We start from the raw sequence: 26,186 nt of genomic DNA, 5'->3' as shown, positions 1-26,186 counted from the left end.
GACTTTCAGGCAGCATTTATTCCCAAACTGCTACAACTCAAACAGGTTTCGTCAATTACTTGGCTCTGCTTGTACCACAGACATGTAACATTATACTGGAGGCCGTACGATAGGTTATTTCTGCCATTCCTTGACAACGACGCTGGATTTATGCATAGGCTCACAAGAAAATTTAACCTGCAAGGCAAAGTTTAGGGAACATACCAAGGTCACGTCGAATCATCTCCAGCAGCAACCCGCCAAATTCTAAAGCTAATACAGCGGAGTGATGTTGATACTCTGTGTTGTTACTGTCTAATTTTTTCAGCAAAGCGGTGAGTTACGAACAGGGGGGGGTCTACATAGTAATTCACCATTGCTTTAAGCTTTCAGCGTTCACCTGACATTTGGTTTGGTTTTGTAATTTTCGGCTAACTTACTAGCATTAGCGTTGTAATAGCATTAAGGTGATGTTAGCATACAACAGTTAGGTAATGACAGCTAGCTGGTCTAGCTAGTTTTCGCACTTGGCGGAAGAACTCCTGTTCAAGCCTTTTTACATTACAGTCACATAACAGAATCTTTCAGAATCTCTGAGCTCCATGACATGGCGATGTGGAGCGACGTTGAGCTTCTGACCAACGAGGACACAAACACTGTCCGTTTCGACAGTGTGTCAAAGGAGGAGAATGGTAGCGGCTTGTACCAGGTGGATACGCTGGTCAAAATCTCTACTGCCAATGAGGTAATGAATGTCAGTGTTTAGTTCACTTTCTCAGTTTGATCCTTATTGCACACATGTCCAGGAGTGTAGTCAAGACTTCTCAGGGCTGTACTACAAAGTGAGGTACGTTGACCCTTCTGATCCGGCTAAATCACCATGGTAACAGATGCTGCAGTGGGCTGAATGCATGTGTCCTATTGCCAAGATAACCTACGTGCATTAAGTTGGTGATGCAGAAAAAACTTAAATATATTGTTAAGCTTGGTCCAGATTTATTGCCTAGTTTGTTTTACACTGCTGCCATTGTGGCTACGAGAAAACATATTTTAAAATGAATTAGTGTGTTGGTGTTAATCATGAACATTTGATCAGTAACCTTAGTGTCACTTTAATATAACATGTAGCGGTGATGGTAGAAATAAGTTGCAGGCTTTGGGAGTGCATGGAGTGGTAAAATAGATATATTGATTTACATAATTAACCATTTTATACCAGCATTTCTTCCTTGCGTCATACAACAGCATGTTTTGCCATAATAAATTCTGATATTTTTCTTAGCTTTGCACTTTAACAACTTGCTGCACCAATCGGCCCATTTTGAGTGGAAGAAGAGTCAAATATCAACACAAGCAGGCCGTTTTATGGCAGCCTGTGCAGTTAACATAAAAGTTGATAACAAATGTCATAATACACATCTTTAACTGGACTTTTGGATTTGATTGAGCCCGCTTGCACAAAGAAAGTCTATCTGTGTCAGACTTGCTTTGTAGTACATCCCTCTGAAGGAATATTGTTTTCTTCCCGTAATATTTAATGTACTACAAGAATTACACCTTAGTATTAACAGCACTAACCAGTGATCTGATGGAAATACGGGTTCTTGCAGGTGCACACAGATCCCCATCTCTCATCCTCCAGTGGTTCAAACTGGAGTATTGTCGTTGCTGACAAGACAGTTATCCTGTTTGATCAGAGCTATCAGACCATCTTTCTGCTTCTTAACTTTGGTAACCAGCTTCATTTTATGTTACTCCTTTCATGTCCATGCTGTTCACTGTCTGTCAGATTGTGTCTTCTGAGATTTCTTAAATCAGCTGGTCCAATAACTTCCAAAAGATGACAGACACCAATTTCTCTTCAAAATCAGTTTGAAGATACTGTAAATGTTTACACACATATCAGATTTCTTTATAATTTTCCAACAACATAGTTTCACTTGTCACAGTAGCTATTGTACATTGATAGCAAGGCTTGTTTTTCAGAAACTGATGTGGATGACATTGATGTATGCCTGGATGGGCAATTTTTGGTGGTCTGTGAAAGAAATGGAAATCTTCATTTGGTCTATGTTCCACACAAGAAAATCCTCCTCACCAAGGTATGGGTATTTATTTATTTTTATATATCTTTAAGGCCTAGTATAAAAAGATTACTTTACATCTTGATCACTTTGATCTCTATTTGTTATTCTGTACCTGTCTGAAGAGAAATGCTCAACTGTACACGTTGGAAACAACATTAATAATCCAGATCACTCTGTTCTGTATCGTTTTCTGAATTTGTAGACTTTGGTTGAGAAACCATCCAGTGGAGATAAGAAAACCTATCGCTATCTCATCATAGACGAGGACAAAGCATCCCCAGGTGAAATTTATACATAAATACAAAATGGATCTGTTCAGTCATGAATGTGCAACCTGCACAGAAAACACAAGGGTGTTTAAATGTTTTTCTCCGGCTGGTATATCTAATTATAAATATGTCTAATTTGAAATCCTGAATTCTGATTTTATTGGCAGGGATGTACCATACGTTCCTTCTCACAAAGGACGGCTTTTTCCACATTACAAACCTTGCTCTGGCAAAGATTGAAACAGGTATCAATATGAGGAAAGTTCTGCATAGAGTTTGTTATAAGCTACTCTTTTGACTAAATGCTTTTTTCTTTTGCCATGCCAGCCATTGAAAAAATGGATGTTAGAGCTTTGAAAGAGGTAAGTAAATGCTGTCTTGGTTTATGCAATGGATAGATTATTTTATGACCAAAAAGAAATAATTTTACTTTTGTACTGATTTCAGCTCCAGTCACTCATCAAAATAGACTTTTGCTCCACCAAGGATTACCATGATGAGGGTTGCAGTACAGCAGTGATGTTCAATCTAGGCCACGAAATCCACTTGATGATTGGGGTCAGTGTTCATGAAATAAGCTTTATAAATGTATTTACCAATTGCAATTTTGATTCATGGGTTACATTTGAATGAAAGCACATCTAAAGAGTAAAATTAAAAGATTTCTTATTACAGACCTTGCTACTTCAGGTATTATTTTTTGCTCATTTTATTTCTGACCAGCTTATACTGTGCTGTTTTCTACACTTCATTCACAATTGAATGACTTTCTGGCACAGCACTTAAGAGAAATCAGATCATCAAAATTAATCATTCAGAAACAGCACATCTAGAGTCTTGCAGGTTAGATTAGGTGGTGTACAATCTTCTTAAACGTCAGGTATGTTGTCTTACCTCAGAATTAACCTGCTGTTATGACAGAACACACATATGAGCCAATTCAGTATGTTTTCAGGATGAAAATGAGAAATTTAGACCAACATCACGTTAAGCATCAAATAGTGTGTTGGGGAAAATTACTCCTCATATAATATAACATAAATGAGCAAAAACAATATTCTCTTCTGTCACAAATTCATCATTTTAACAGGGGAATAAAGACAACGTTGTGACTCACTGGATGATGGATCCAAAGCAGGCAAAGATGTGCTTTGTTCACTCCATCAACAATAGCCTAATTCCAGGTAATTTCTTTCTTCATGTGTGTTGCTACACTTTGTCACTGTTTCTTAAGGAAGAAGGGGTTTTTAAAAAGTGAAATGGTTCATTTGTAGGAGATTCAGCAAAGGACAAATGTAGGAGCAGTTATTTTTCGGATATGGTTGCTTAATAAGAGGAATATAAATATAGAGAAATGCTGTAAAATGCAAAGTGTGGGTGAAAAAGAAAAAATAACACATAAAACAACAGTACATTTTTAAAGAGCTTTTTTCATTGTGTATATTTCTGCTTTACAGGTGTGAGGAAGATGGTGGTGGTGGACAACCTCTTGTATATTCTCGACACTGAAGTGAGTCCTGTGGTATCACCATGAGCTGTTTGATCAACCAGTGCAGGCTGTTACATTATGAAATATTTGATGTTTAAATATGGTTCATGGTGTGACCCTGATGGTTTTCTTCTGTCTCAGGATATTCTGAGTCTTTGGGACCTGCATTTCCTTGTCATGGTTCACTGTTGGCCGGATCTTTCCATTCATGACTTTGAACTCACCACAGAATGTGGCTCTGCCTCCATGGTGGCGTATGTATCAACACTATAAAACATAATCTAGCTGTAAATATACAGTGACATGAGTCTCCTTTAGACAGTGTTGAAAATGTAAATTAACCTGTGTGTTTCAGCCAAGACAAGGGCAGCATGAAGATGATTACACTGACAAAGCAAGAGAGCAGTCAGGTAGCAACATAACTCCCTCTGAAGAAACAATAATATGATTATCTCAAGTCCCATTTTGAACTCAATATGCTGGTTTTTCAATTTTTCAGATTAGCTCTCTGCAAATACGATTTCTGCCCTCTATGACTGTCTGCTACTCTCTAGATGTCTCCTCAGTCTCCTGTCTCGTCCAGACAAAAATGAACATGGTAAATAATCAGCAATTATTAAATCGTTGCATGAATTATGCATATGCTGTTTCTAGATTTGAATGTTTCTACATTTTTAAGTTGATTTGTTCCTCCTCTAATTTCAGGATACGATTTATTTAGTTGAGGGGATTTGCGAGAGCCCAGAAAGGTAGGGTTTATATTTATTACTGTGATTTTCAGCCAGTGTTTGAATATTGAGATATTAAGCTATGCTTCATTTTGTCTTCCTGCTTTTCACAGTCGAGGACAGCCTGTAGCTTCTGTTGTTGTCAGATGCTTCACAGAGGCTTTGCCAGAGAACAGGTACCTAGTTTTAGTTAGATTCATTTGTACATTACTTGCAGTTTGTGAACCATAGTCTCCGTGATATTAGTGTCTTTTCTCTGTTTCAAGACTTAGCAGACTTCTTCACAAACACATGTTTGAAGAGGCTGAAAAGTTTGCCATCACATTTGAGCTGGACTTGGAGGTAAGTGTCTACTTTGACAGGCAAATCCAAATTTGGCCTTTGAGATCAGTAGACAATTGATCTAAAAGAGAAGAGCAGATTTAATATTGTTGCAAAATTGCTGTTATGAAATTGAGGCTACATGCCACTAAGAATTCTCTTTTTCTTCAGCTCGTCTACAAGGTGAAGCTCGACTTTGTACTGGAGCAGCTGGCCTCTGCCTCGGTGGGTGGATATGGACAGGATGTGTTGTCTGAACTTGTAGATGAGGCCAAAACGAACCTGATGAAGATCACAGTGAGTGTAATAGTTCTGTTTGTCTGATCACAATTTATTTTTCTAAAATGTTGATGAAATGTAAGTTCTTTGGTTAGCCACAGGAATCAGAAATGACTATTTAGACTCAACTCCGTAATGATAACAGTTACATATTTCTGTGTTGTTTAGGATGAGCAGTATGTGGTGGACTACTGCCTCAAAGCTCCGTGGCCGACCTTTGAGACAGCAGAGAAGATGTTAAACCACGCAGCCACACGATACGCCTCCCTACAGATTCAAGAAGCATTGGCCAGATTGGCGACATTTTGCAGCCTACACAGCTTGGAAAATTTCAAGTAAAGTCTATGTCTCTAATGGCCAATATTCTATCATTGTGGTTCATTGTGTTATATACTGTGGTGTACTGATTATTTATTTGAGTTTGTTACTTTGTCATTCATAGTGGAATTGCCTGGATTGAGTTTCTGAACAGCACTGATAACTTCGGAGACATTCTGACCCATCTAAGAGATGGAGACATGAAGGGTGCACAACTCCTTTGGCTCAGATATGAGGTAACAAATAATTAAATCAGAACCGTTTTCTGTACTCATTTTTGTACAGAAATGTTTCTTTCATCAATACATTTAACACTGTGTCAATAATGGTGAATCAAAATGTTTCTGTGAAAATGGTGTTCTGGTCAGATGTGATGTTTACTAGTAGGTTTTTTAACAGGGGCAGATTGCAGCAGAATTTGATGAGAGCAGGCTTGAAGCCATACTCGATGCCATCCCACAGGACCTGCCATCCCACAGCCTCTGCCCCTGGTTCAGGACAGTTTTTGTTCCGTTTGTGAGGAGAGTGCTCCCAGGAGGACAGGTGGGATGCGTTCACTCATGCATAAAATACTGTCATCTCTACCATATCGTGCTGAACTTAGTAAAAGTTCTGTCTGCTTGTCCTCATAGAGAAACTTGGCAAAGTGGCTTGAGCAGAAGGCAAGGAATTTAGAGCTAACAGAAAAGGTAAAGAAAGAAATACTCACTTGAACAACTTAAGCTAAGAAAACTTAGTAATTTTGTTAATTAGCTGTATAAAACACACAAAAGTTTATTGAGTCAGCTGAACCAGTGATTATGAGTATAATGTTTTTCTCCAGGGTGCTTGGCCCCAGAACGGGTTGGACTTAGCTGTGCTTGGGCTGCCTTCTTTATGGACATGGATGAAATCTGTAAGATAGATACAATCTCTGTTTGTGCCGTCACAATGATCATCTACTTGTGAGACTAAAATGCAGCTGACATACCATCAACTTATGTGTTTCATGATTTATTATATCTCGTAATTGTTCTGAAGGAGGATAAGAATGGTGCAGAAGAGGTGGAGAACCTCAAGGCCCTGGTGGCCAACCTTCGTCAGCTGCTGGACCTCCATCGAAAATACAACTGCAGGCTTTCACTTTCAGTCTTTGAGAAGGTTTGTCTTTTATTAGTGACGTATCTAATTACATCTGAGCTCCAGCCAAGGGTCCCATATGTTATATAGGTCACAGTCAAATAACATTCGCTTGCAAGGATACGTTCACTCAGTGAGTATGTTCTCATGCATTTGCTTGCAAGTGACTGAAAGCTCGACTTGAATGAGAAATGAACGGATTGTTTTAGGAAGTTGTTCAGTTTAGTTTCTTTATCTGAGTGACACAACGCTGTTATCCAGCATATATGTATATGGAGGTGTTGTGTTTAGGATGATGTTTATCCCTGTTACAATGTTTTGTCATTCTCATGTTAATAGTTTTTCTTTTGTTAATTTGAAAGGGAAGTGTATGGAGTGTGGCATTCTTCATGCTGGACAAAGTGCCGGCTCCAGAGCTGATCGCTGCCACAATAGAAAACAGCATCCTGCCATATGCTGAGGAGCACGAGATTCCGTTTGATGAGTTACTTCTACAGTATATCAAAGTAAAACTCCACTACAGCCAAATTACTGTGGACTTGCATTTATTTTTTTCCAAATATCTTATGTGCCTGCTTTATGCTTCTCAATCTGATCTTCACTAGGATCTGCTGGAACGCTGCAGTTCTCAGACCACAACCCTTTTTACAGAGTGGGAAGCCAAAGCAGTGGCTGTGCTCGGCTGCATGACTGATACTGATGTAAGTTTCTGTAACACCATTACACTTAGTCACAGACCACAATATGCTAACAGTTAATGAGCACAAATATTTGAAAAACCAGCCATAAGACCAGCAAAAGTAAAATCTCACATTATTGTATTTCCTGCCAGCTGATGGTAGGTGCTGTGCTGGAGATCATGCAGAAAGCTGTGGTACCTTGGAGCAATGTTGTGGAGAAACTGGTTCAGCAGTATCTTGAGATGGATGGACCAAAGTATGTTTACATTGTCCTCACCTGGAAATAGGTACCAATAACACAGCAACATTAGCTAAAATCAGCAGTGTCTATATGATTTTCTTTTACCTGATTTATTCTCCAGACAAGAGCTTTTAAAGGAAAGCTACCGTCTTATGGAGATTCGGAAACTTCTCAGAGGCTATGGGATCCGCAATTTCAACCTTTCTAACAGTACACAAATCATGGTAAATTTTATTTTATCAATTACATGACATAACAGATGACTTCTGTTGTTCCTGCCAATAAAATAACACTCATGCATGTGTTTTACTTAAGACACTGATCAGATACATCCTGAAGCAAGACGTACCAACATCTTTAGAGGACTCCCTGACATTAGCCGATGCATACAAACTACCGACATCACAGATAAATTACCTGTATCTCATCCAGCTGATAGGCCAAGGCAAGGTAGGTTAATGCACATATGACTGTTAAATCACAAATTTGTAGTTCCTTTTCTTTTTCTATGTTCCTGCTGTGTTGGTCGAAAGTCTCTTGTGCTGCTTTCAGACTGAGGAGACCTTGACTGTCCTGAAGAAACTGTCGTCTGCAGAGGCAGAGTGTGTGATTGAGCGTCTCACATCGTGGGCCAGGCTGCAGCTGGAGGACAAAGACCACATATCTGATGAGGTGAGGAAAAGAAAAAAATATGTCATCTTTCTGAAATCAAAGTGAATTTTATTGATTTTTTTGAAAATTCAGTTCAGCAAATGCAATGTTAAGAGCTCTGAGATCACGTTGGCAGCTTTTAACATGGTTGTAGGAAGTTTAGATTGTTCTTGCTGAACATTAACAGCATTTCAACATTACATTTCCTCTGCTGCTATGATTTACCATACCTATGTGGAGTTTCCTCGGCCACTTTCATTGCCTATTTAGATGATGTTGACAGAATAAACATCACAAATATACCTTCTAGTTGACCATTAATCACAATGGAAGTGCTCGTAAAACAAATGCCACTTCAATATCTGAACTAAAAAAAAATAGAATTATTAGAAGAGTATTATGATAAGCAGATAATCATTCTGTTGTTTTGTTTATAATTACTTTGTCTCGGCTTTTCTTTGATAGCACAAGAAACACCAAATGTTCATAGCTCAGGTGATGGTGGAGGCTCTGAAATACCTGCATCTAATCCAAAAGCGTAAGTGTTTACTTAATACTAACTCAATTCACTTTTCTAATTCAGAAACAACAGTGTCAAAACCCTTCTACTAAACATTAACCTAGCTAAAGTTTGCTCTTTTGCTGACTTATGGATTCCTCAATAAAGTGTATTTTGCTAACAGGAGTTGAAAAATATCACACAAATGGACACTTTTCATATTCCTATCACCTTAAAATGCATGAACAGCTGGAATTGGTTGTATAAACAAAGGTTATGGAAAGAAATGTTTTAATCGACCACCTAAACATCCAAGAGTGATGGCAGGTTTCATGTCGTCTGCAGATGATGCTCTTAAAAGCATGGAATGTGAGAACAATCTCATCATGTTCAAAGCGATCGCCCATCTACAGGTAAGCTTTGTTTAATGAATGTGTTTCAGTGTAGTTCTATCTCTTCTATGATTTGTTTTTTAACCTGCAGCCTTTCTTTCTTTCTTCTTCAGGAGGACTTTGATGTCTTTTTCACCCCCTCCAACTATGAGGATCCAGACATCCGAAAACAGATCCAGGAGCATCACATCACAGCCTATGAAAACACTCGTGGCCGCCATTCATCTAAGGCGAAGGCTATGACAACACCAGTTGTGGCTAATGATCCGGACGGCAAAACCAAGACCATCTCCACAGAAGCCGGCTTACGTCGTCTAGGAAGGCAGCTGCAGCGTACCGAGCAGGAGCTTTGGTCTGACTTGGCCTTGCGAGCTCTCGGAGTGGGAAAAGTGGACAAGGCCCTCAAGATCTTCAGGTTGGCATGTGTGAATGTTTTGTCGTGTGAAAACTGATCGGACTTTAGGCTTTTCCACTCCCACTTCAAACTTTTTCCACCAGTTCTGAATAATATGATGGTGTATTATGTTCTTTTGCCTTCATGTCTCCAGTGAGCTGTATGAGCACCACTATAACAGCAGTACAGGGAAGGTTTTGTTCACTGCTGCCAAGACATTATGCCAGATGCTGGAGGCAGATGTGCACATGGTGCTTCCTGATGACATGGACTTACCTGCAGTTATTCACTATCTGGCTTGTCAGGCCATCACTGTGTGCCACTCAGGTAAAGAACACATGTATACACTGCTAACGTTAAAAAACACTTTAAATTGATGAAAATAACAATTATTTCCTTATTTAGTTCTTTGTTAATTTGCTGAAATGTTACAGTAAAAATTGGATACAAGTCTGTTATGAAAATGCAACTGGAAGTTTGAAGTCTTCATTTATTTTAAACTCAGCAAGAAGTATAAACTAAAAATTACACAGGCGATATACACACAGAACATCAGAAAAATAAGAACAAAATAAATCTTTACAATATATGTCTGTCTTCAGGTCAACAGACAGTGGTAACACTTTTTGAAAATCTGACAGAGTTGTTTCTCTGTGTAACACAACTTGACTGCTCCTTATAGCTTCATATCATGTACAAGTTGCAAAAATCCCCAACGTTAATATTCTAACTGTTGCAGATCTACTTCTGGACTGCCTGGAGCTTTGCAAGTGCACACGGATCGCAATGGACGTCTATCATCAGTGTCAGTTATCAGACGACTATGGCTTCATAGGAAAAGTCAGTATCATGTCTTTTTCCATACAATCACACTTTATGTACTTTATTTTGGTCTGGTTAATATTTATGCTTGTACTTGTACTTTAATACTGGTTTAATTGTCATTTGGCATTATAATCAATTCCCATGTCTGACATAGTAGTAACTGAGAATCCCTTAGAGATAGGATAGCAGGAATTTGTGGATTTACAGTTAAAAAAAAAAAAAAAACCTTGTAGTGCATATGAATATTTTAACAGTTACAAAGTTCCTGTCATTTTGTTTTCAAGTATCAAATGAAACTTTCAACAAAATTTCATTGTGAAATTAACAAAATGTATTCAGTTAACTGTAAAATTTAATTGTGTAATGTAGGATTTGACCATGGAGGCAGAAAAAGATCCTTGTTGTCAGTGGAGTTTTCAAGATGTTTTTAATGAAGACTGCATTGTTCTGGACCCTGTGTCGGTGCTCCCTGTCCAGTATGAAATTACCAACTGCCTGCTGCCTATTTCTCACGGTAAGAAGATTATTTTATTATGTTGTTATACTTTACATACTATTTTAATATCCATTTTAGATTATGTCATCTTAGGCAGTCTGCCACTAACTTGATTTCACCAGCTGCTTTGCTAATTTATCACTATCCTTGCAGATACCAAACTGTACCCGCTAGACTGTTCATGTCTGTCTCACTGCTCATTCAAAGATGGTAGGTATTTAAATAGAAATCCTCTCTTTTCTTTCTAAAAGTGTATTTTTGAAAGTTCACCTTGTGTTTCCTGGCCCACGTGCAGGTTCAAACTACCTGCGGCCCCTCCTTGGTCCTCTGGGCAACATGCTCCAGATGTTACAGGAGTGCAGTCAGCTGGAGTTGGCCCTCAGAGTGCTGGTCAACTCATACGGCAGCTGCTTGCAACATGTCACCTCTAATGTTATGGACATAAAGCTAAGTACGCAGGTATGACTGTGACATTTGCAGTGATCCTCTATATGTTACTTAAAAAATTGTACCATTAGTATAACCTAAGTTTCTTGTCTGTGATACTTTGCTAAATGCATTGTAATGTTTGTACTGAAAATGACCCTTAACTTGTTTCCAACTTTTAGCTTTATGATTCACAAGAGCTTGAGAAGTACAAAATATGCCTGAGTGATCTCCGAAAGACCACCACGTCTGCTCTGAATGCTGTGGCTGTGGCCCTCTTGAACAAGGTAAGTCTCCAGAGTCCAGTGTCATGACAAGGTTGTGGAAGATTTGCAGCATTTGAGTGCATTTCTAAATAACTGTATCGCTATTTTCAGGTGTTCAACTGGAGGGTAGTTGATTGTGATTTGGCCATCGGACTCTGCACACTCCTCTCCAAAGCGGATGTGTTCAAAATACTGTGGAAAGTTATTGATAACACTTGGCAAAACTATGACAAAATTTTGGTAGGAAATAATCTCTGTTTTTATTCTATTGCCAATGTTTTTATTGTTTTAATATTTAAAATGAAAGCAAAAGAGTTAATATTGAAAACTTTTAGGATAATTATTCTGATGTGAAAATCTTTCTGGATTAGCAGGAGGATGAGGTTTGTGTGACACAGCTTAATACATAAAGAATCAACTGTAATGTCACCATTAAATTTTCTTTATTGAGATTAGGCTCTCTGAAAAAAATTTGTTATTTTATAAAGCTAAACTGTGTGCCAACTTTAATGATCGTTTAATGCTGCTTGAGATCTTAAAATATTCATTAAAAAATCAGTTTGTTGGGGGGAAAATGATTACATATGCAGGCACATGTTCATGCAAACTTTCAATCATTGTCTTCAAGTAATTAACTATTGTGTTTTGATTACTTCAGGCTGTGGCCAGGGTTGGGGCCAATCTCTGCTGCTTGTACAATGAAGCAGAGGAACAAAAGAAGTTTCTCTCTGTCATCACTGACGCTGAGTGGGGCATCAAGCTTAGCAAATTAGAGGTAATGCATCACTTAAACAAGAGCCAAGAGTATGGTGGTCTGAATAAATAGATTCATAGAGAATTAGTGTTATTACACACGTGTACCCCTGCTCTGTTCCAGATATCTATCCAGCCAGTGTTCCGCCAGCAACCTGAGATGAAGAGCAGTCTGATCCCTGTTTTGGTGAAGAACAGGAAGATCACTCCAGACATTATCCTCCAGTACTGCAGGTCAGTTACATACTTACTGTTGTCACTTTTGACCACCAGTGAAGAATATTAAACAAGTGGGTCTAAGCTGTACTTAAATGTGCACGCTGATGTGTTGTGAACTTCCCTGCCTTTGCTAAAAGTCGCCCTTTGCATCGATCTGTAGTACTTTTGGTCTTGACCACGACGGTGTGATCAACCAGTACATTACCACCTTACTGCTGCTGCAAGAGGATGAGGAAGCTGCAGGAGACCCAGGACAGGAAGAGATGCAGCATCTGTGTCATGCCGACACACTTCAGCGAGTCCTACAGATCATCCCAATGCTGCACAGCACCAGCGAGCTCACTGACAATCTCTGTGCTGCCATATTCAAGGTCTGAGTGATGAACCCTAAAGAAAAGGGCTTGGTGTAGATTATTTTTTAGACATTTATGATGAGTTTGTTTATATAACAGCATTTCATTTAAAATCAAAAATCTATCTGCATGCTTTATTGTTTTAAATAACAATAGCTTCGAGCTATGCCACTGCAACAACTTGTATCATCCAGTTCTTGTGGTGTTTCTGTTCCAGTCAAAAAAAATGTTTGCCACCTATTATCTGAAATGCTTTTCTCCTACAGCTCAGCCCTTACAACTACGAGAGAATCGAAGTCGTGCTGAAGATCATACAGGCTGCAGATGAGAATGTGACCAGATTCTCTGTTAGTCAGGTAAAACAAACACGCATATTTACAACTAAATTTTTCCTTTTCATCAAATTGAAATATGCAGACGAGGAATCATTGTCTTTTAATCTGCAGGCAATGGGCCTCCTTCGGCACCTGAAGTCCTACAAGCGAGTTTCTCCTCCCACAGATGTTGAGAACACATATCTTCTGGAAAACAGTCTGCTGCCAAACCCCCTGTCCAACAGCAGACTTCCCTTCCATGTGCTTATGCAAACCAAACATTACTGGAAGATTATCTGTGAGTTAATGTCATTGCTGAGTATTAATGCTGATAAGCTGACTTTAATAGATCCTTACCTGCTGAATGCTGGTATCATGTGTAATCAAAAAAGGAAGCAACTACTCTTAACTCAGCAAGGTCCTCGTGTTATCTCAGGTATAATAACAACATGTAAGACTGCCGCTGTGTTCCTGAAGTGATTGAAATATTAAAATATGTTTCTGCACTCAGCTCCTGAACTCAGTGAAGACACCTTTCCCACACTTCTTCTCATTAGCAAACTGATGAAGGTAAAGTGCACTAATCAAATGTTTAGACTTACTCTGTATAATCACAGAAATGTTGGATTTATCCATAAAGTTTCACTCTTCAGGTCATTCAAATCTTTCTGTCCCTATCCAGGTGAGCCTTGACAAGTTGTACATGTCAGCGGCGAACCATGTCTTTGAGAAAAAGATGAAGCCTTTACTCTTGGAGCAAAGGAAGAAGGGTCAGGGTCATCATGGCGCCAATAAGGAGACTTTCAAGGTGGCCATGACCATGATGAAGTATATCCACTGTATCCAGAGCCCAGAGTGGGCTGCTGCCACCGCCCACAGGATAACTCAGGAGCTTCCACCAGGTTCAAGATGCACATCAGTCGTTCCACTACACTGCTGAGTATGTTTAAATATATATACTTACTAAGATGTTTCCTGTTCTCTACAGGCTGTGAGAAAACACAGTCACTTAGGTTCTGTTTGGCTCTTGGAGATGCATGGCTCAAGGATCCAAACCTTGAGGTCAGTTTTTGTGTTTTTAATCTGCAGAAATTAACATTATGCAGCCTAAAATGTCTCAAATGTAGAGTGTTTCTCATGAATTTGCTGATTTTCTTCAACCTCTGTTTGATTCCAAACAGGAGGCGGCACGGGCCAGAGGGGAGACCTTTCTGTCAAAGCTGAAGCTGCAGTTTCAGCGCTCCGCTACTGAGAATACATTGATAACCAGTCAGCTGAGCAGCCCAGAGCACCTGAAGCTGACTGGACTGCCAGCCAGGCTCATAGTGGCTCTGTACGAACACAGCAGTGTGGAGCAGCGATACAGAGAGTCAGGAGGTCAAACTTATCCAGGTGAGCATGAATAAACACAGCAGTCACAGCAGTTCATGTTTTACTCTGAGATCAGGTTTGTTCATCAGTGCTCGCATATATGTTGGTTGCATGACACCGACAATGTTTTTTTATTTAACTGATTCGTTGGTCCTTCTCAGACATACATGCTGCAGTTAAGGAAATAGCCACAATAAACAACGTGGATCTTCTGAAAATCCGTAACATGATGTTGGAAAAATGGATCTGCAAAACAGGCCCAGCTGTAGCCAAGGTTTGTCAGTCAGAGCTTAACCTTATTTTTATAAACTGATTAGTTTCTGTTCATCAGTTTTATCAGATTTGCTACACTGAATCTGTTGTGTGAAATTCTGACAAAATTTTCCTTCTTTAATTCAGGATATTGGTAATCCAGACTGTGCCAACAACATTGAGGAGGACCCAGACTTAATGAGGTAGAGTCATCGCTATTGCTTTTTACATCTGAATACTCTTTAATTATGTTCCCTCATTTTCAAAATTAAATGCAAAGAACAGTACAGTATAAGGGGTATGTAATTTTCGGTTGCCTGTCACCTATGAATTCAACTGGCCTAACTGTACTTTAGGTTTAATAATCATTGTTGTATTTGTCTACTATGATCTAGTTAACAGCCATTACACTAGAAAGTTGGCTTATTGCATGTATTTGATGTTCCCAGGGTGGTGTACATGCTGCAGTCTTGCTCCATAGACGATGCTGTCCGTCTTCTTAAGCCCATCCTGTCCGCTGAAACCTGGGTGAGTTTTGATAAAGAAATCACATGAGTCAATATGGGACAAAGTGTCCAACAGAAGTGCCTGATGTGTGCTTTTCCTTCTGTAGCCCCTCAGCACTTCTGGGCCTCGTCTGACCTTCTGCCATCGAACTCGAGCGCTGCTTTGTCTTGTCCGTCTTGCTGATTCAGCCACTCTGGAGGCTCAGCTGCAGATCCCCAGTAACAAAATCCTGTAAGAGGCCATGAAAACAGTTGAATGGTTTAGACTGAGGTTAATGTAGAGAAGGTTTATTATCATAAATGTTTCTGTATTTTATATTGCAGATATTACCTGAAGTCCTACATCTTTGTCTCTCAACTGGAGGCATTAAACATCCCTTACACGCTGCGATCATTCCTCAGTAGTCCCAAAGAGGGTCTGGTTAAAGGGCTGTGGAAGAACCACAGTCATGAGCCGCAGGTATGTTCTGAGTGAAAAACTGTTATTGTATATTTACTTCAGTTTAGCTTCACGAGGTTAAAAATGTTACATACAGATGCAGACAAGCTGATGATGCCTTCTGTCATTTCAGGCTGTGCGGTTGGTGGCAGATCTGTGTCTGGAGTACCAGGTGTACGACCTTCAGCTGTGGAACAGTCTGCTGCAGAAGCTGCTGGGCTTCAACCTGGTGAGAGGACACGCGCCAGAAAATTCCTCACATTTACGCAATCTGTCTGGATTTTAAGAGGCAGTTTTTCTCTGGTTATTTCAAAGAAATGTCAAGGGAAATAGACTGCTGAACATCCTTCAATACATTGTTTTTTTCAAAAACATCGGCCTGGTCGTGTGTTCTGAAATACAGCTCACATGTATGTACTTCCCCTCCTCAGATCAGCCACCTCCAGAAGGTGCTCGAGGCAATAGTGGCTGTGCCTGCCTTGTGGGAGGTAATGTGTTCATCAGCTCATCATGAGTTTATAAGTTCATCATATAAAAAAAACAAAACAAAGGATGTTGGCACTTCTTCTGTTTCATTTTAAACAATAATGTAGTTCTATAGTATACATAGCGATTGCTTTAGTTGAACATTTGAAATGCAACACCAGAGCCAGCATTCAAGGTGTTGCTGTGTTTTGCGACTAGAATGATACCAAGAATAGCGAGTATCAAGCTAAATTTCCTGCATTCTAACCGCAAGATCAGTGGATATCCTGTTGTTGCAGATGTTGAGCCCAAAATAAGAAGTGTCCCCAAATGTAATGTTACATCATTAGCAATTTGACTAAGAAGAATAAGTGATGCTGAAGATGAATCTGAAATGTTTTTTTTCTTGTTGTATTCAATTTATTTTATTATTTAGATTTCAAGTTTCTCCAGGACCTGGAGGAGCATGATACTGGCACCTTTTGTCTCAGGTACTGGATTTAAAACTGTGAAGTTCACTTAAATTTACAAATAACATGGATTTTTATGTGTCTCAATGCTGACTGATGTTTCTTACAACACGTCCTGGTAGAATACGTGAGTCATTCAAATCTTCCAGCAATTCACATAACCAGACAGCTTCTGTTCAGTATTTCAATCTCTATAGGAAGAAGGAGACGTATGATCAGTACTTGAATTCCTACTTTTTCTATATAAAAGTTTCATATCAAAACTTGTTCAGAAAGGCATGTGAATTTACATGCCAGCTTTAAATGTCTTTTGCACTGTCATGCAAAAAAACCCCAAAAAACCATAGGTTTGCTGAAATGTTGAAACCCTGTTGTGGTATGAGTTTTGCAACTTGAGAGTTTTTGTGCAACCACAGAGAGACACTGAGATAAATATTATGAAGTGAGTTGGTTTCTAGGAAATGAATTCACTACATGCTTTTTGTGAGGCCTTAATATTAATTATTAATATTAATAATCTCCTGAATGCTCCTGTGTTTTCTTGGTAACAGCTTCTATTCCTCTGAGTCCAGATCAACAGGCGACACTCTACAGGACCTTCGTTCTCCTGCTCAAGTATGTTTTATTCATGTTCAACCATAACCAGCTGTACTGCATGCAGGATGACTATTCAGTTTTTTCATGGGCCGCTAGTGCAGGAATATGACTACATATATCAATTATCAATTTGTTTGTCAGTTGCCTTTTGAAATGCTGTAGTCATTTTCAAAAACAATGTTGGTACATACGGCAGCAAATACAAATTAAGGCTCATTTCCAGAAGGACGCAACAACCTTTGGTCAATCATGTTTTTCAATCAGAACTTAAGTTTCCTCTACACAAGTACAGTAATGGATAAGTCAGCTAAAAAAGTGTGAACACTTTATAAATTTAGGCTGGATTCTTTTGGCGAATCTCTGCAGTAGTCATGCTTAATGTCATCACAATTAGATCATGTAAAGTAATATAACACACATAGACACATGCACATGTTCGATTTATCTGTTACACTTTTCTTTAATCAACTTGTTTGTTTTCCTGTTTTAGCCTAATCAGGGTTAAGGGCTGCAAACTAAGCTCAGCTGAATGCTCTAGATACCTACTTATACACCTGCCGCATGCTCATCTGTACATAGTCATGGTTAACTTTACAGCCAAGTTTAAATAAATGCAGGCTGGAATTCGTTCAAGAAAAGGAAAAGCAGACCTCAATAATGCATCTAATAATCCCTTCATGTTTATTCCAACTGACCTGTCACACCTCTTCTCTCTGAAGGTGCCCTTTCCTGTTGAATCTGGACTTGATAGGAATTGCCAATCGCTTTGCACAGTTCCATCTGCCCGCCTTCGCCTTGGGAACTCTGCTTCTCATCCACTGTGCCAGTAAAAAGGCACAACAGGTCCAGGTAAGTGCATATATATACAGTAATAAAGTACTGGATGGATTTGAGGCTTCATTTACAACCATTCTATTTTTTCTTTTTTCCCCTGCTATTCCCAGGGCTTTCTGTCTGTCTGTAACCCGGTCACTGTCCTGGAGCAGGTTGAAGAGCTTATGAACACTGGTGAATTGGCTGGAATCCCTTCACAGGTCAGATGTGAACTCTTCCACCAAAGAAGCTGCGTTTCAAACTGCCTGAAGCTTTTACTCCTTGAACAGACAATTGCTGTAACAATTTGGCTCAGAACTTACATCTAAAGTGATGCTTCTTAAAGTTTTCATTTTTCAACTGCAGCTTTAACTGTCAGTATTCTGACTGTTTTAAATATTTCAACAGCAAGCTCACATATTTCTTTTTGTTTCAAAGAGAACACATCTCTCTTGTTGTTAGGTAAAATTGACCATGTAATACACCCTTCCGTAACAGAATCTATTTTTGATATATTTGCAGCTTGATGGTTTCTGGCTTGAACCTCTTGACAGTAAAGCTGACAACAGGGATGGGTCTGATAGGAAGTTGTGCAAGATGTTATTTTGGTTTTAATGTGTCAGGCAAAAACAGCTTTCAGTACCCCATATGTAAATACACACATGCTTCATGTGGACAGATTTGCCATTTTGCCATAAACATAAATGCAAGCAAATAGGATGCCTGCTTCATCAAAACATATCTGCATTGTTGCAAATTTTATTGCAATTTCTTGTCATTTGGATTATATTTTCTTATTACATCATGTTACATTATCACCTTTAAAACCCATCAGATCAGGGAGACTGTATTAACTTTTATCAGCCAAAATGGACAGCACCAGAAACTGCTGAAGACCAAACACTTCGACCATCTGAAGCAGCACATATTGTCCAACGGCCAACCCAACCAGGTGAAAGATTTGGTGGACTACTTGATCAGCCAGAACTGGTAAGGTCTTTTTCCCCATGAGCAAATATCACAAGGAAGCAGCACAAAAAACATGTCTAGTTATCTCAGTTAGTGTGGAACTAGATTTTGTGTCAAAATATTCAGCTGATCAAAGCCAACAGTTTACAGAATTGTTGTTATTAAAGAAAAGTTCTAAGTTAATTTTAAAATTACTTTTTTTTGCTTCATCATGTTTTTTTTCCTCCAAATTGTTCTCTAGTATTTAAGAGTTTTTTAAAAATATATTGACAAGCAAAATTAAATGGTGATCTATTATCTTGTCTCTAACTTAATAATGATACAATCATATATACAGGGATATTAAGAACAGGTTTCTCTATGAGACATGTAAACATCGTATTCAAAATATGATCACACGGGATCGATGCTGTTGATTTATTTTACATTTAAAAATACAGTCTATCCCTATCACATGATCAGAGCTCATGTGATCCACCTTACATTTGTTGAAGTTGAATATGACTCGGTGTCCACAGTGGAAAGGTTGGATCACTCCACTATGAACTCCAGTGGAGGTGGTAAAAGCTTCTCAGCGCAATTTGGAGATTTGGTCTCTTGCTAAAATGCAACATATGTAACTGAATTTTAGGCCATTTTATAGCTGTCAGAGTATCTGGAAAACTAAGCTGAGTTTTGTGAATTCTAACTGAGCTATGCTGTTGTATAAATACTTGTTCAAAACTATTTTAGACCATGGATTAAGATTTTGGATTTTTTTTCAGGGCTTTAATTAAAATTTTTCCCATTTTTTTTTCTTTCAGTCTAATGGCTGACAGATACTTAAACAGTTAAAGAGTAAACAGAAACTTGCTCAAAATCCTACATGGTGTGCCTGACCTTTTTTAAAATGTGTGATTTAAGTTTTTGATATCAGTTTCTTTGAATTTGTTTTTCAGCCAGGATGATGCCGACTCACTCGCTCAAGAGTACATGAAACTCAGAGAGCATCAAAGGGGAAAACCGCTGACAAATGGATCACCGTCACCAAGCTGCCTGAAGGTAAATGAAGCTGATGTGGTGGACCACTAAGTGGAGAATAAACACCACAAAGAAATGAATATATTCAAGAGAATAACAAACCTTTCATTCTGCTATAATTTGCTTTTCAGGACTTTCTTAAACTGCAAAATGGAGTATTGGAATAAACCAGCACAAATTCTTCAGCTATATTTTTACAGTCTTTCTTGAGCGATGCAGTATTTGCACTTGACATTTATCTATTAATTGTTCATGTATTATTTGAATAAAGTCTTTTCATGACTGAAAATTGTGTGGAATACTTCTTTAGAAGTAGCAGATCAAGAAATCCTATTTTATTACCTCCTGGCTTGTTTATAAGTATGTGTAATTACAGGCTGGCGTAATGTGTAAGGAACAATTAATGAAATCGACCGGATAAAAATTAATTGTAAAAATGAATAAAGGTTTGTCTTAACCTTCTTTCAGACATTCCTTCAGCTAATAATCTTTTAATGGCTACTCTGGGAAACTTGACTAAACCTCAGCTTAAAATCCTCACATTTCACCAAATTCACCGTTTCCTGTATGTGTCATTTTTTTAACAAAACACAAAAAAGTACTTTGACCAGACAAATTAAAATAATTCTGTGCTCCTCTGTATAACCACGGAGTCATTAGTGACTCAGCTGCAAGTAAGAGTCACTTAACAAAAATTCAGGACCCTGGTGACTGAACTGTAGGCTGTGTAGATTGAATACAACTACGAAAACAGATTAAAAATGTCAAAAGTGGTAAAATGTCTGTAGTTTGTAGAGTTACCATTCTTTTCAAGTATTGATAACACCTTCGGACACTTGGACAAGTGTTGGACATATTGATTTCAGGCTTTTAACACATTTATAAATTAAATAAGTTTAACTCTTTCTTAAAAATTACACTACATACATGTATTGAGTGTCACAGTTTTTAATAGCCATATTTGAGGGGTATTTTACTGACAGTCTAATTTCTAAAGGAACAGTTCCATTCTTTAGTCATACAAATACTTGCATGTTAATGAGGAAAAGGGCAACCACACTGAACTGTGCAGATCGTGACGTCTAAATGCATTAATTCCTACCCAAAAAAGAGTGTTATTGGTCACAGAGAGAACCAAACCTCTTTTGATCCAACAGAGTCTCACATAGAGCACAATGACAGCAGTACTGATTACAGCTGACACGGTATTGCTGAATAATTCAGCCAGCGGAAGATGACTTCCCTTTCAAATTCACACGCATTCTGCAAATAATGATGCTGTTTCGGTGTAAATTTTTGCAACATAATTCTTGTGCATTAGTAAATCGTGCCCAACTTCCCCTTTGTGTTTAACATGGCTCAAGAGCATGTATGATAATGTAATTCATATTGTGTTCATATGTACCATACAGACAGAGTGGGAAATCACACTGCTTCTATTTTTATGTATGCTATGATTGGCTTCTGGAAACTATGTAGAGGTGAAAGATTTTAAAAACCTTAAACTTTTAATTTGAACTGAAACTGGTAATTTCATTCGAAGATATCAGTTTCATTCTCTTTGGCGGCACCGATGGCGATAAGCAGTAACTGAATACCCTCACTGCCCTCAGATCCAAACTGTGACGCCTATGTGACATCAGTCGATTGACATCTGGTCCATGCCTCCATAACTTGGAGATTGGTGGTTACAAATGAAGGTTAAAAAGAAATAATGTCTTCTGTGACAAGGAAAAAAATGGGATTTTACATTAAATGTTGCAGCAAACACTCAATTTGTAATAGTGTAAATGCTCATTTAACTTGATCAGTGGGTCAGTCAGCATTCTGGTACCTCATTTGGCGATAGTGACAACAGCCTTTTATTTGAATAAAACATATTTGAGATTACTACTTTGAAAACCTTCTCCCATGAGAATTGCGTTTTCTGCCTTGTTAGCATGTCTGTATGTTGTTTACACACACACACACACACACACACATATATATATATACATATATATATATATATATATACATATATATATATATATATATATACATATATATATATATATATACATATATATATAACAACAGTGTAGAGTTACATCTAAGCCATTTCAAGGCAAATAACTATTCATTTAATGGAAAACACTTCTAAATATGAAGCTTTGACACACAGAGATGAGTTTTTAGGGATTTAGTCAATGTTTGGGCGTTGACTTTAAGTGGAGTGAGTTTGCTTTAGCTGAATGTGAGCACAAGAAAGGTAATTACATGCTGTTAGGGAAACTATTTGAGCAATGAGGAAGAGAATTCTGGCTTAAAGTGTCATGTGGTTAAATTAAAAAGTAAATTTAATGGAAACTAAAGTGTGTGAAACATCTTGGTCATCAGAGGTCAACGATGCTGTTATGGTCCAACCGCTAGAGTCAGCTGGATGTAACAAAATAAGATGCAATTGGTTTTGTAAAGCAATTTATTGCCCAGTGGCAAATTTAGCATAATAATGATCAAAGAAAGAAAACAGGACTGGTGGATGCAGCTAAATCAAACAATAAAGTAAAACCAAACGAAGGCTAACAGAGTTTTTAAACTCGTGAAACACTAACAAACAACTAAACTCCCTAGCCAAACCTAAACACAATAGCAGCGCCCACCACAAATAACAGAAACTAATACAAACGAGTCAAGAGTGCACAGAATAGACTAAACAAAGCCAGTGCCTCTGAACACACACATTTAGCACAATATGCGAGGACTCAAGTTACAACTAGCTTCTCAATAAAGTTAGTGGACTGCTAACAGGAGCCCCAGTCTTCACTGAGACTCCTCACCAAATTAGCAGCCGCTAACAAAAGCTCTAACTGTCCATAGACAGTACATTGGGGTGTTCTAAAACTTTTGACCAGTAGTGTATACTGGATAGCTATGAGAGGAATAGAAATGACATCTTCTTTTTAGAGCTGGCTGAGTGACTGGGAGCCAGTTTCTCGAGTTTTCATCTCAGTGCTTTCGACAGTGTCTGCTTGGGGCAGGTGAAGAGCTTTCCTGACGATGCTCTTAAAGGCAGGACTGGAGAAATAATAGATCACAGGATCCATGGCACTGTTCAGATAAGTCAGGCTGACGGTGATGTAAAATACAGAGTTCAGATCCTCCACGGCAGGACAGATGTCAGGTTCAGGGAGGATGTTGGTTAACTCTCGTGTCTTGATCCAGATCAGCAGCTGTGTGATGTTGCTCGGGAGGAAGCAAATGATGAAGACCACCACCACTACCATGATGAAGAACAGAGCCTTCTTAATCTTGGCATGTTGGGCCAGTTGTCTCCCTCTCAGGTGGCTGATGATGTGCACTGTGCAGTAGAGAATCACAAGCAGAGGCATGAAGAAGGAAAAGAGGAAGACAAACTTATGCCAGGTCAGATTACTTTTGGGCTTGGTCTCAATCATGAAGCTCTCACAGTAGGTCGTGTTCACGTGTTGTAAAGTGAAGACGTGAGCAGTCATTGAAAAGGTCACCAGCCACAGTCCAAGTGCTCCAATGGCAGCTTTAGAGACACTCAGGGAGTTGATGCGATGATGGGGATGCACCACACGCATGTACCTGTCCACAGCGATAGCCATCAGGAAGAAGGTGCTTCCACTGCGATTCAGAGCCAACATGAAGAGGCAAATGTTGCATAAGGCGTTGCCAAACATCCATTTCATCTCAGAGATGTAGTAGCTGGTACGGAATGGCAACGCCAGATTGAGCAGAAAATCGGCCATTGCCAGGTTGAAGACTAACACCGTGCTGCTTTTCCAAGGCCTCAGGTGGAAGCAGAAGATCCACAGAGCCAAAGCGTTTCCAAGGATTCCCAAAACAAACTCCACCACCAGCAGTGGAGGGAGAACTCTGATCAGCACAGTCCCGTTGAAGGTGCACTGCATGTTGAGTTGTGTCCTTCCTCGATGTCTGCAGAGCAAAGAAATAACCATCTGAGGACAAAGTGCAATATTTAAAGGAAATATCAGCATCAAAGTGTTGGTTGTGTGGTTTGGGTTTATACAGGAAGTCTGCAGGTTCCACTTTTCAGTAAATGTTAACACACAAAGTTAATGAGGTCTATTGCCAAATAATGGTCGATTTCTTTATAAAGCAGCAAAGTAGAAAACAGTAGCAACTAAAAAAAATTGTGAAGAAATTTGAGTGTGCCAGTGCAGCTTCTTTCTGTTTTTATTTTGAAAAGCCAGCCTATTCCCCTGGTAATCCTTTTGTAACATTCCCAAACTTAAATTAAGATAGTGTAGTTTTCCTCGATGCATCCTATTAACTTTCATCAGCAAACTAACTTTTAATTAAAAAAGCCCACTTATGTGAACTTCCCTCCCTTGGCCTTGTTAAAGTCTTCATTTTTAAAGAAAAAAATATGCAGCAGCTGTAGTTTCTTAAACCACTGTTTAAAAACCAACCAAAAACAAACCAACAGATATGGAGCCACTAAACTGGCTGTGGCTTTTATTTATATATATATATATATATATATATATATATATATATATATATGTATATATATATATATATGTATATATATGTATATATGTATATGTATATATGTATATATATATATGTATATATATATATGTATATATATATGTATATATATATATATATATATATATATATATATATATATATATATATATATATATATATATATATATATATATATATATATATATATATATATATATATATATATATATATATTGGTCTGGGACTTGTTAGAACATGTATCAATGCTTTGTTATTATCATTAGCAATAGGTGTGTTGATTTGCCTTGAAGATGCTGACAGATACGTTCTGCTGATAGAGAACACAATAAAAATATATATAGTCCATGGAGCCAGGCATGTTTGCTACTAAACTGAGAAAGAACAGCCAGTTCTTAACACCAAGTATGCTAAGCACAGACTTGCATACTTAGTAGAATGGACTCACATGTACAGACTCAGAAGTATGAATTCCCAAGAACCTGAGAATGTATTGTGGTCACTGTGCAGCTGGAAAAGCAGCATACTTGACGTCACATACCCCCTTGGTTGTGATTTTCATCCGTACCTTTGTTTTACTATATATTTACAATAAAATACCACTTACAATACTGGATTGTCTGTGTTTGTTTTCATTTTATTTGTATATTAATATTAATTAAAACTAACTCAAGATGAGTGTTTATAGAAAGGCCAGTGGCAGGGAGTAATTGATATTATCTGTCAATCAATTAAAGATTTAGAAATATTATAAAGCATAAACAGGTATCTAACAAAGCAAGCCAGAAGTTAAAGGGAACTTTATTTTGACAAAATTCAACAGAACATGCAATAGCAAAAACACAAATAAGCTATAAATATACATATACACATGCTGAATATAAACAAACTAATCAAATAATGTTTTTTTAAAAAACTAAAAAGTTGTTTATTTACCAGGACCAGGATCGGATGATGGTGAAGATGACCCAGGTGACGCAGAGGTCGACCAGAAGGACCTGGAAGGAAGCAGGGGTGAAGTGGCCATCTGGCATACTGCCCCGGTGGGCTGGTGTCTAGTGGGGGCTGATCAACAGGTTGTGCGAGCGAGGCTTGCAGCCCAGCTATCTGCTCCAGAAGAGCTTCCTGCATGCCTCGGTTAACATGACTACATCTAGAAAGTAAACTCTCCACACATAGTCATGTTCACTAGTATTTTTTTCTATACAGTTGGTTGGTTGAAATATATTACTCATTTTTACAGTATTGTTTTCCCTGCACTGGCAAAATTTACTGATTGTAAATTATACATGACTGTTTTTTTCTGTTTTGTTTTATAACCAATTCACTGTTGCTTTATAGAACAAATAGCCTTGGGTGAATTTTCAATGTAAGCAATATTTATTAAAATTATTTAGCTAATTTTTCAAAGAGAGAGCTATCTCTCTGCCAGTGCTGAGGTTGCCCTCTCTTCCTTCCTCTGTGGCCAATGCCTCTCTCTTCCTTTCCTCTTCTCTCTCTGCTGCTCAGCTTTGTTGTCCCTGCCTCTCCTCCTTTGAGGCTGGCTGGTCCTGGCTTCATCAGCAGAAGAGGCAGAGACCAGTGTGGTGACTGCGCCACCTGTAGTAACAGTCAGGTTTGTTGCAGCGGCCATCAGACTGCAGCACTGCCTAGTGGCAGCAATCA

At 38.5% G+C, this 26,186-nt stretch overlaps 2 protein-coding genes across 5 annotated transcripts; one reads left to right on the top strand and one right to left on the bottom strand.

Annotated features, from left to right (window-relative positions):
- The first annotated feature begins 25 nt into the window (after positions 1-25).
- On the top strand, positions 26-25,931 carry kntc1 (kinetochore associated 1). 4 transcript variants are annotated; one of them, XM_035953832.2, is made up of 62 exons: positions 28-314; positions 558-724; positions 1,590-1,710; positions 1,966-2,081; positions 2,269-2,347; positions 2,503-2,580; positions 2,663-2,697; positions 2,783-2,893; positions 3,426-3,519; positions 3,793-3,845; positions 3,966-4,078; positions 4,180-4,234; positions 4,324-4,422; positions 4,530-4,573; positions 4,666-4,728; positions 4,819-4,894; positions 5,045-5,170; positions 5,321-5,487; positions 5,595-5,706; positions 5,870-6,013; positions 6,103-6,159; positions 6,294-6,365; positions 6,491-6,610; positions 6,952-7,095; positions 7,195-7,290; positions 7,422-7,525; positions 7,632-7,734; positions 7,826-7,960; positions 8,063-8,182; positions 8,627-8,699; positions 9,006-9,073; positions 9,166-9,467; positions 9,601-9,773; positions 10,186-10,286; positions 10,641-10,785; positions 10,921-10,977; positions 11,063-11,226; positions 11,376-11,480; positions 11,571-11,699; positions 12,118-12,234; positions 12,337-12,446; positions 12,592-12,802; positions 13,051-13,140; positions 13,231-13,396; positions 13,610-13,668; positions 13,781-14,000; positions 14,087-14,160; positions 14,280-14,490; positions 14,631-14,743; positions 14,869-14,924; positions 15,171-15,249; positions 15,335-15,459; positions 15,552-15,687; positions 15,800-15,895; positions 16,098-16,154; positions 16,568-16,622; positions 17,153-17,216; positions 17,918-18,047; positions 18,143-18,232; positions 18,847-19,001; positions 19,919-20,021; positions 20,132-20,289. In XM_035953832.2, exons 2-62 carry the CDS (start codon positions 587-589, stop codon positions 20,165-20,167), a joined length of 6,645 nt encoding a protein of 2,214 aa, XP_035809725.2. In that variant the 5' UTR covers positions 28-314; positions 558-586; the 3' UTR covers positions 20,168-20,289. The 4 variants fall into 4 exon arrangements, 3 of the variants coding, with proteins under 3 accessions (XP_054867441.1, XP_035809725.2, XP_054867440.1); XR_008602019.1 differs by having other exon boundaries at positions 27-724; positions 18,876-19,001; positions 20,132-20,177; XM_055011465.1 differs by having other exon boundaries at positions 28-724.
- On the bottom strand, positions 22,397-23,939 carry LOC111576656 (hydroxycarboxylic acid receptor 2-like). Its single transcript, XM_023282440.3, has one exon. The coding sequence runs from the start codon at positions 23,915-23,917 to the stop codon at positions 22,943-22,945; it is 975 nt and encodes a 324-aa protein (XP_023138208.2). The 5' UTR covers positions 23,918-23,939; the 3' UTR covers positions 22,397-22,942.
- Positions 25,932-26,186: the final 255 nt, after the last annotated feature.

The sequence above is a fragment of the Amphiprion ocellaris genome, chromosome 6 (assembly GCF_022539595.1).
Source record: "Amphiprion ocellaris isolate individual 3 ecotype Okinawa chromosome 6, ASM2253959v1, whole genome shotgun sequence".
NCBI classification, from domain to species: Eukaryota; Metazoa; Chordata; class Actinopteri; family Pomacentridae; genus Amphiprion; species Amphiprion ocellaris.
This window is presented reverse-complemented; position numbering and strand designations above follow the sequence as displayed.

What these genes read in the sequence shown, in the direction of transcription:
- kntc1 (XM_035953832.2), top strand. Translation starts at nt 587, where the DNA reads ATGGCGATGTGGAGCGACGTTGAGCTTCTGACCAACGAGGACACAAAC. An exon ending in ATGTTAGAGCTTTGAAAGAG is followed by an intron (nt 2,698 to 2,782) that starts GTAAGTAAATGC and finishes TACTGATTTCAG; the next exon opens with CTCCAGTCACTCATCAAAAT. An exon ending in CAAAGCAAGAGAGCAGTCAG is followed by an intron (nt 4,235 to 4,323) that starts GTAGCAACATAA and finishes TCAATTTTTCAG; the next exon opens with ATTAGCTCTCTGCAAATACG.
- LOC111576656 (XM_023282440.3), bottom strand. Translation starts at nt 23,917, where the DNA reads ATGCAGTGCACCTTCAACGGGACTGTGCTGATCAGAGTTCTCCCTCCA.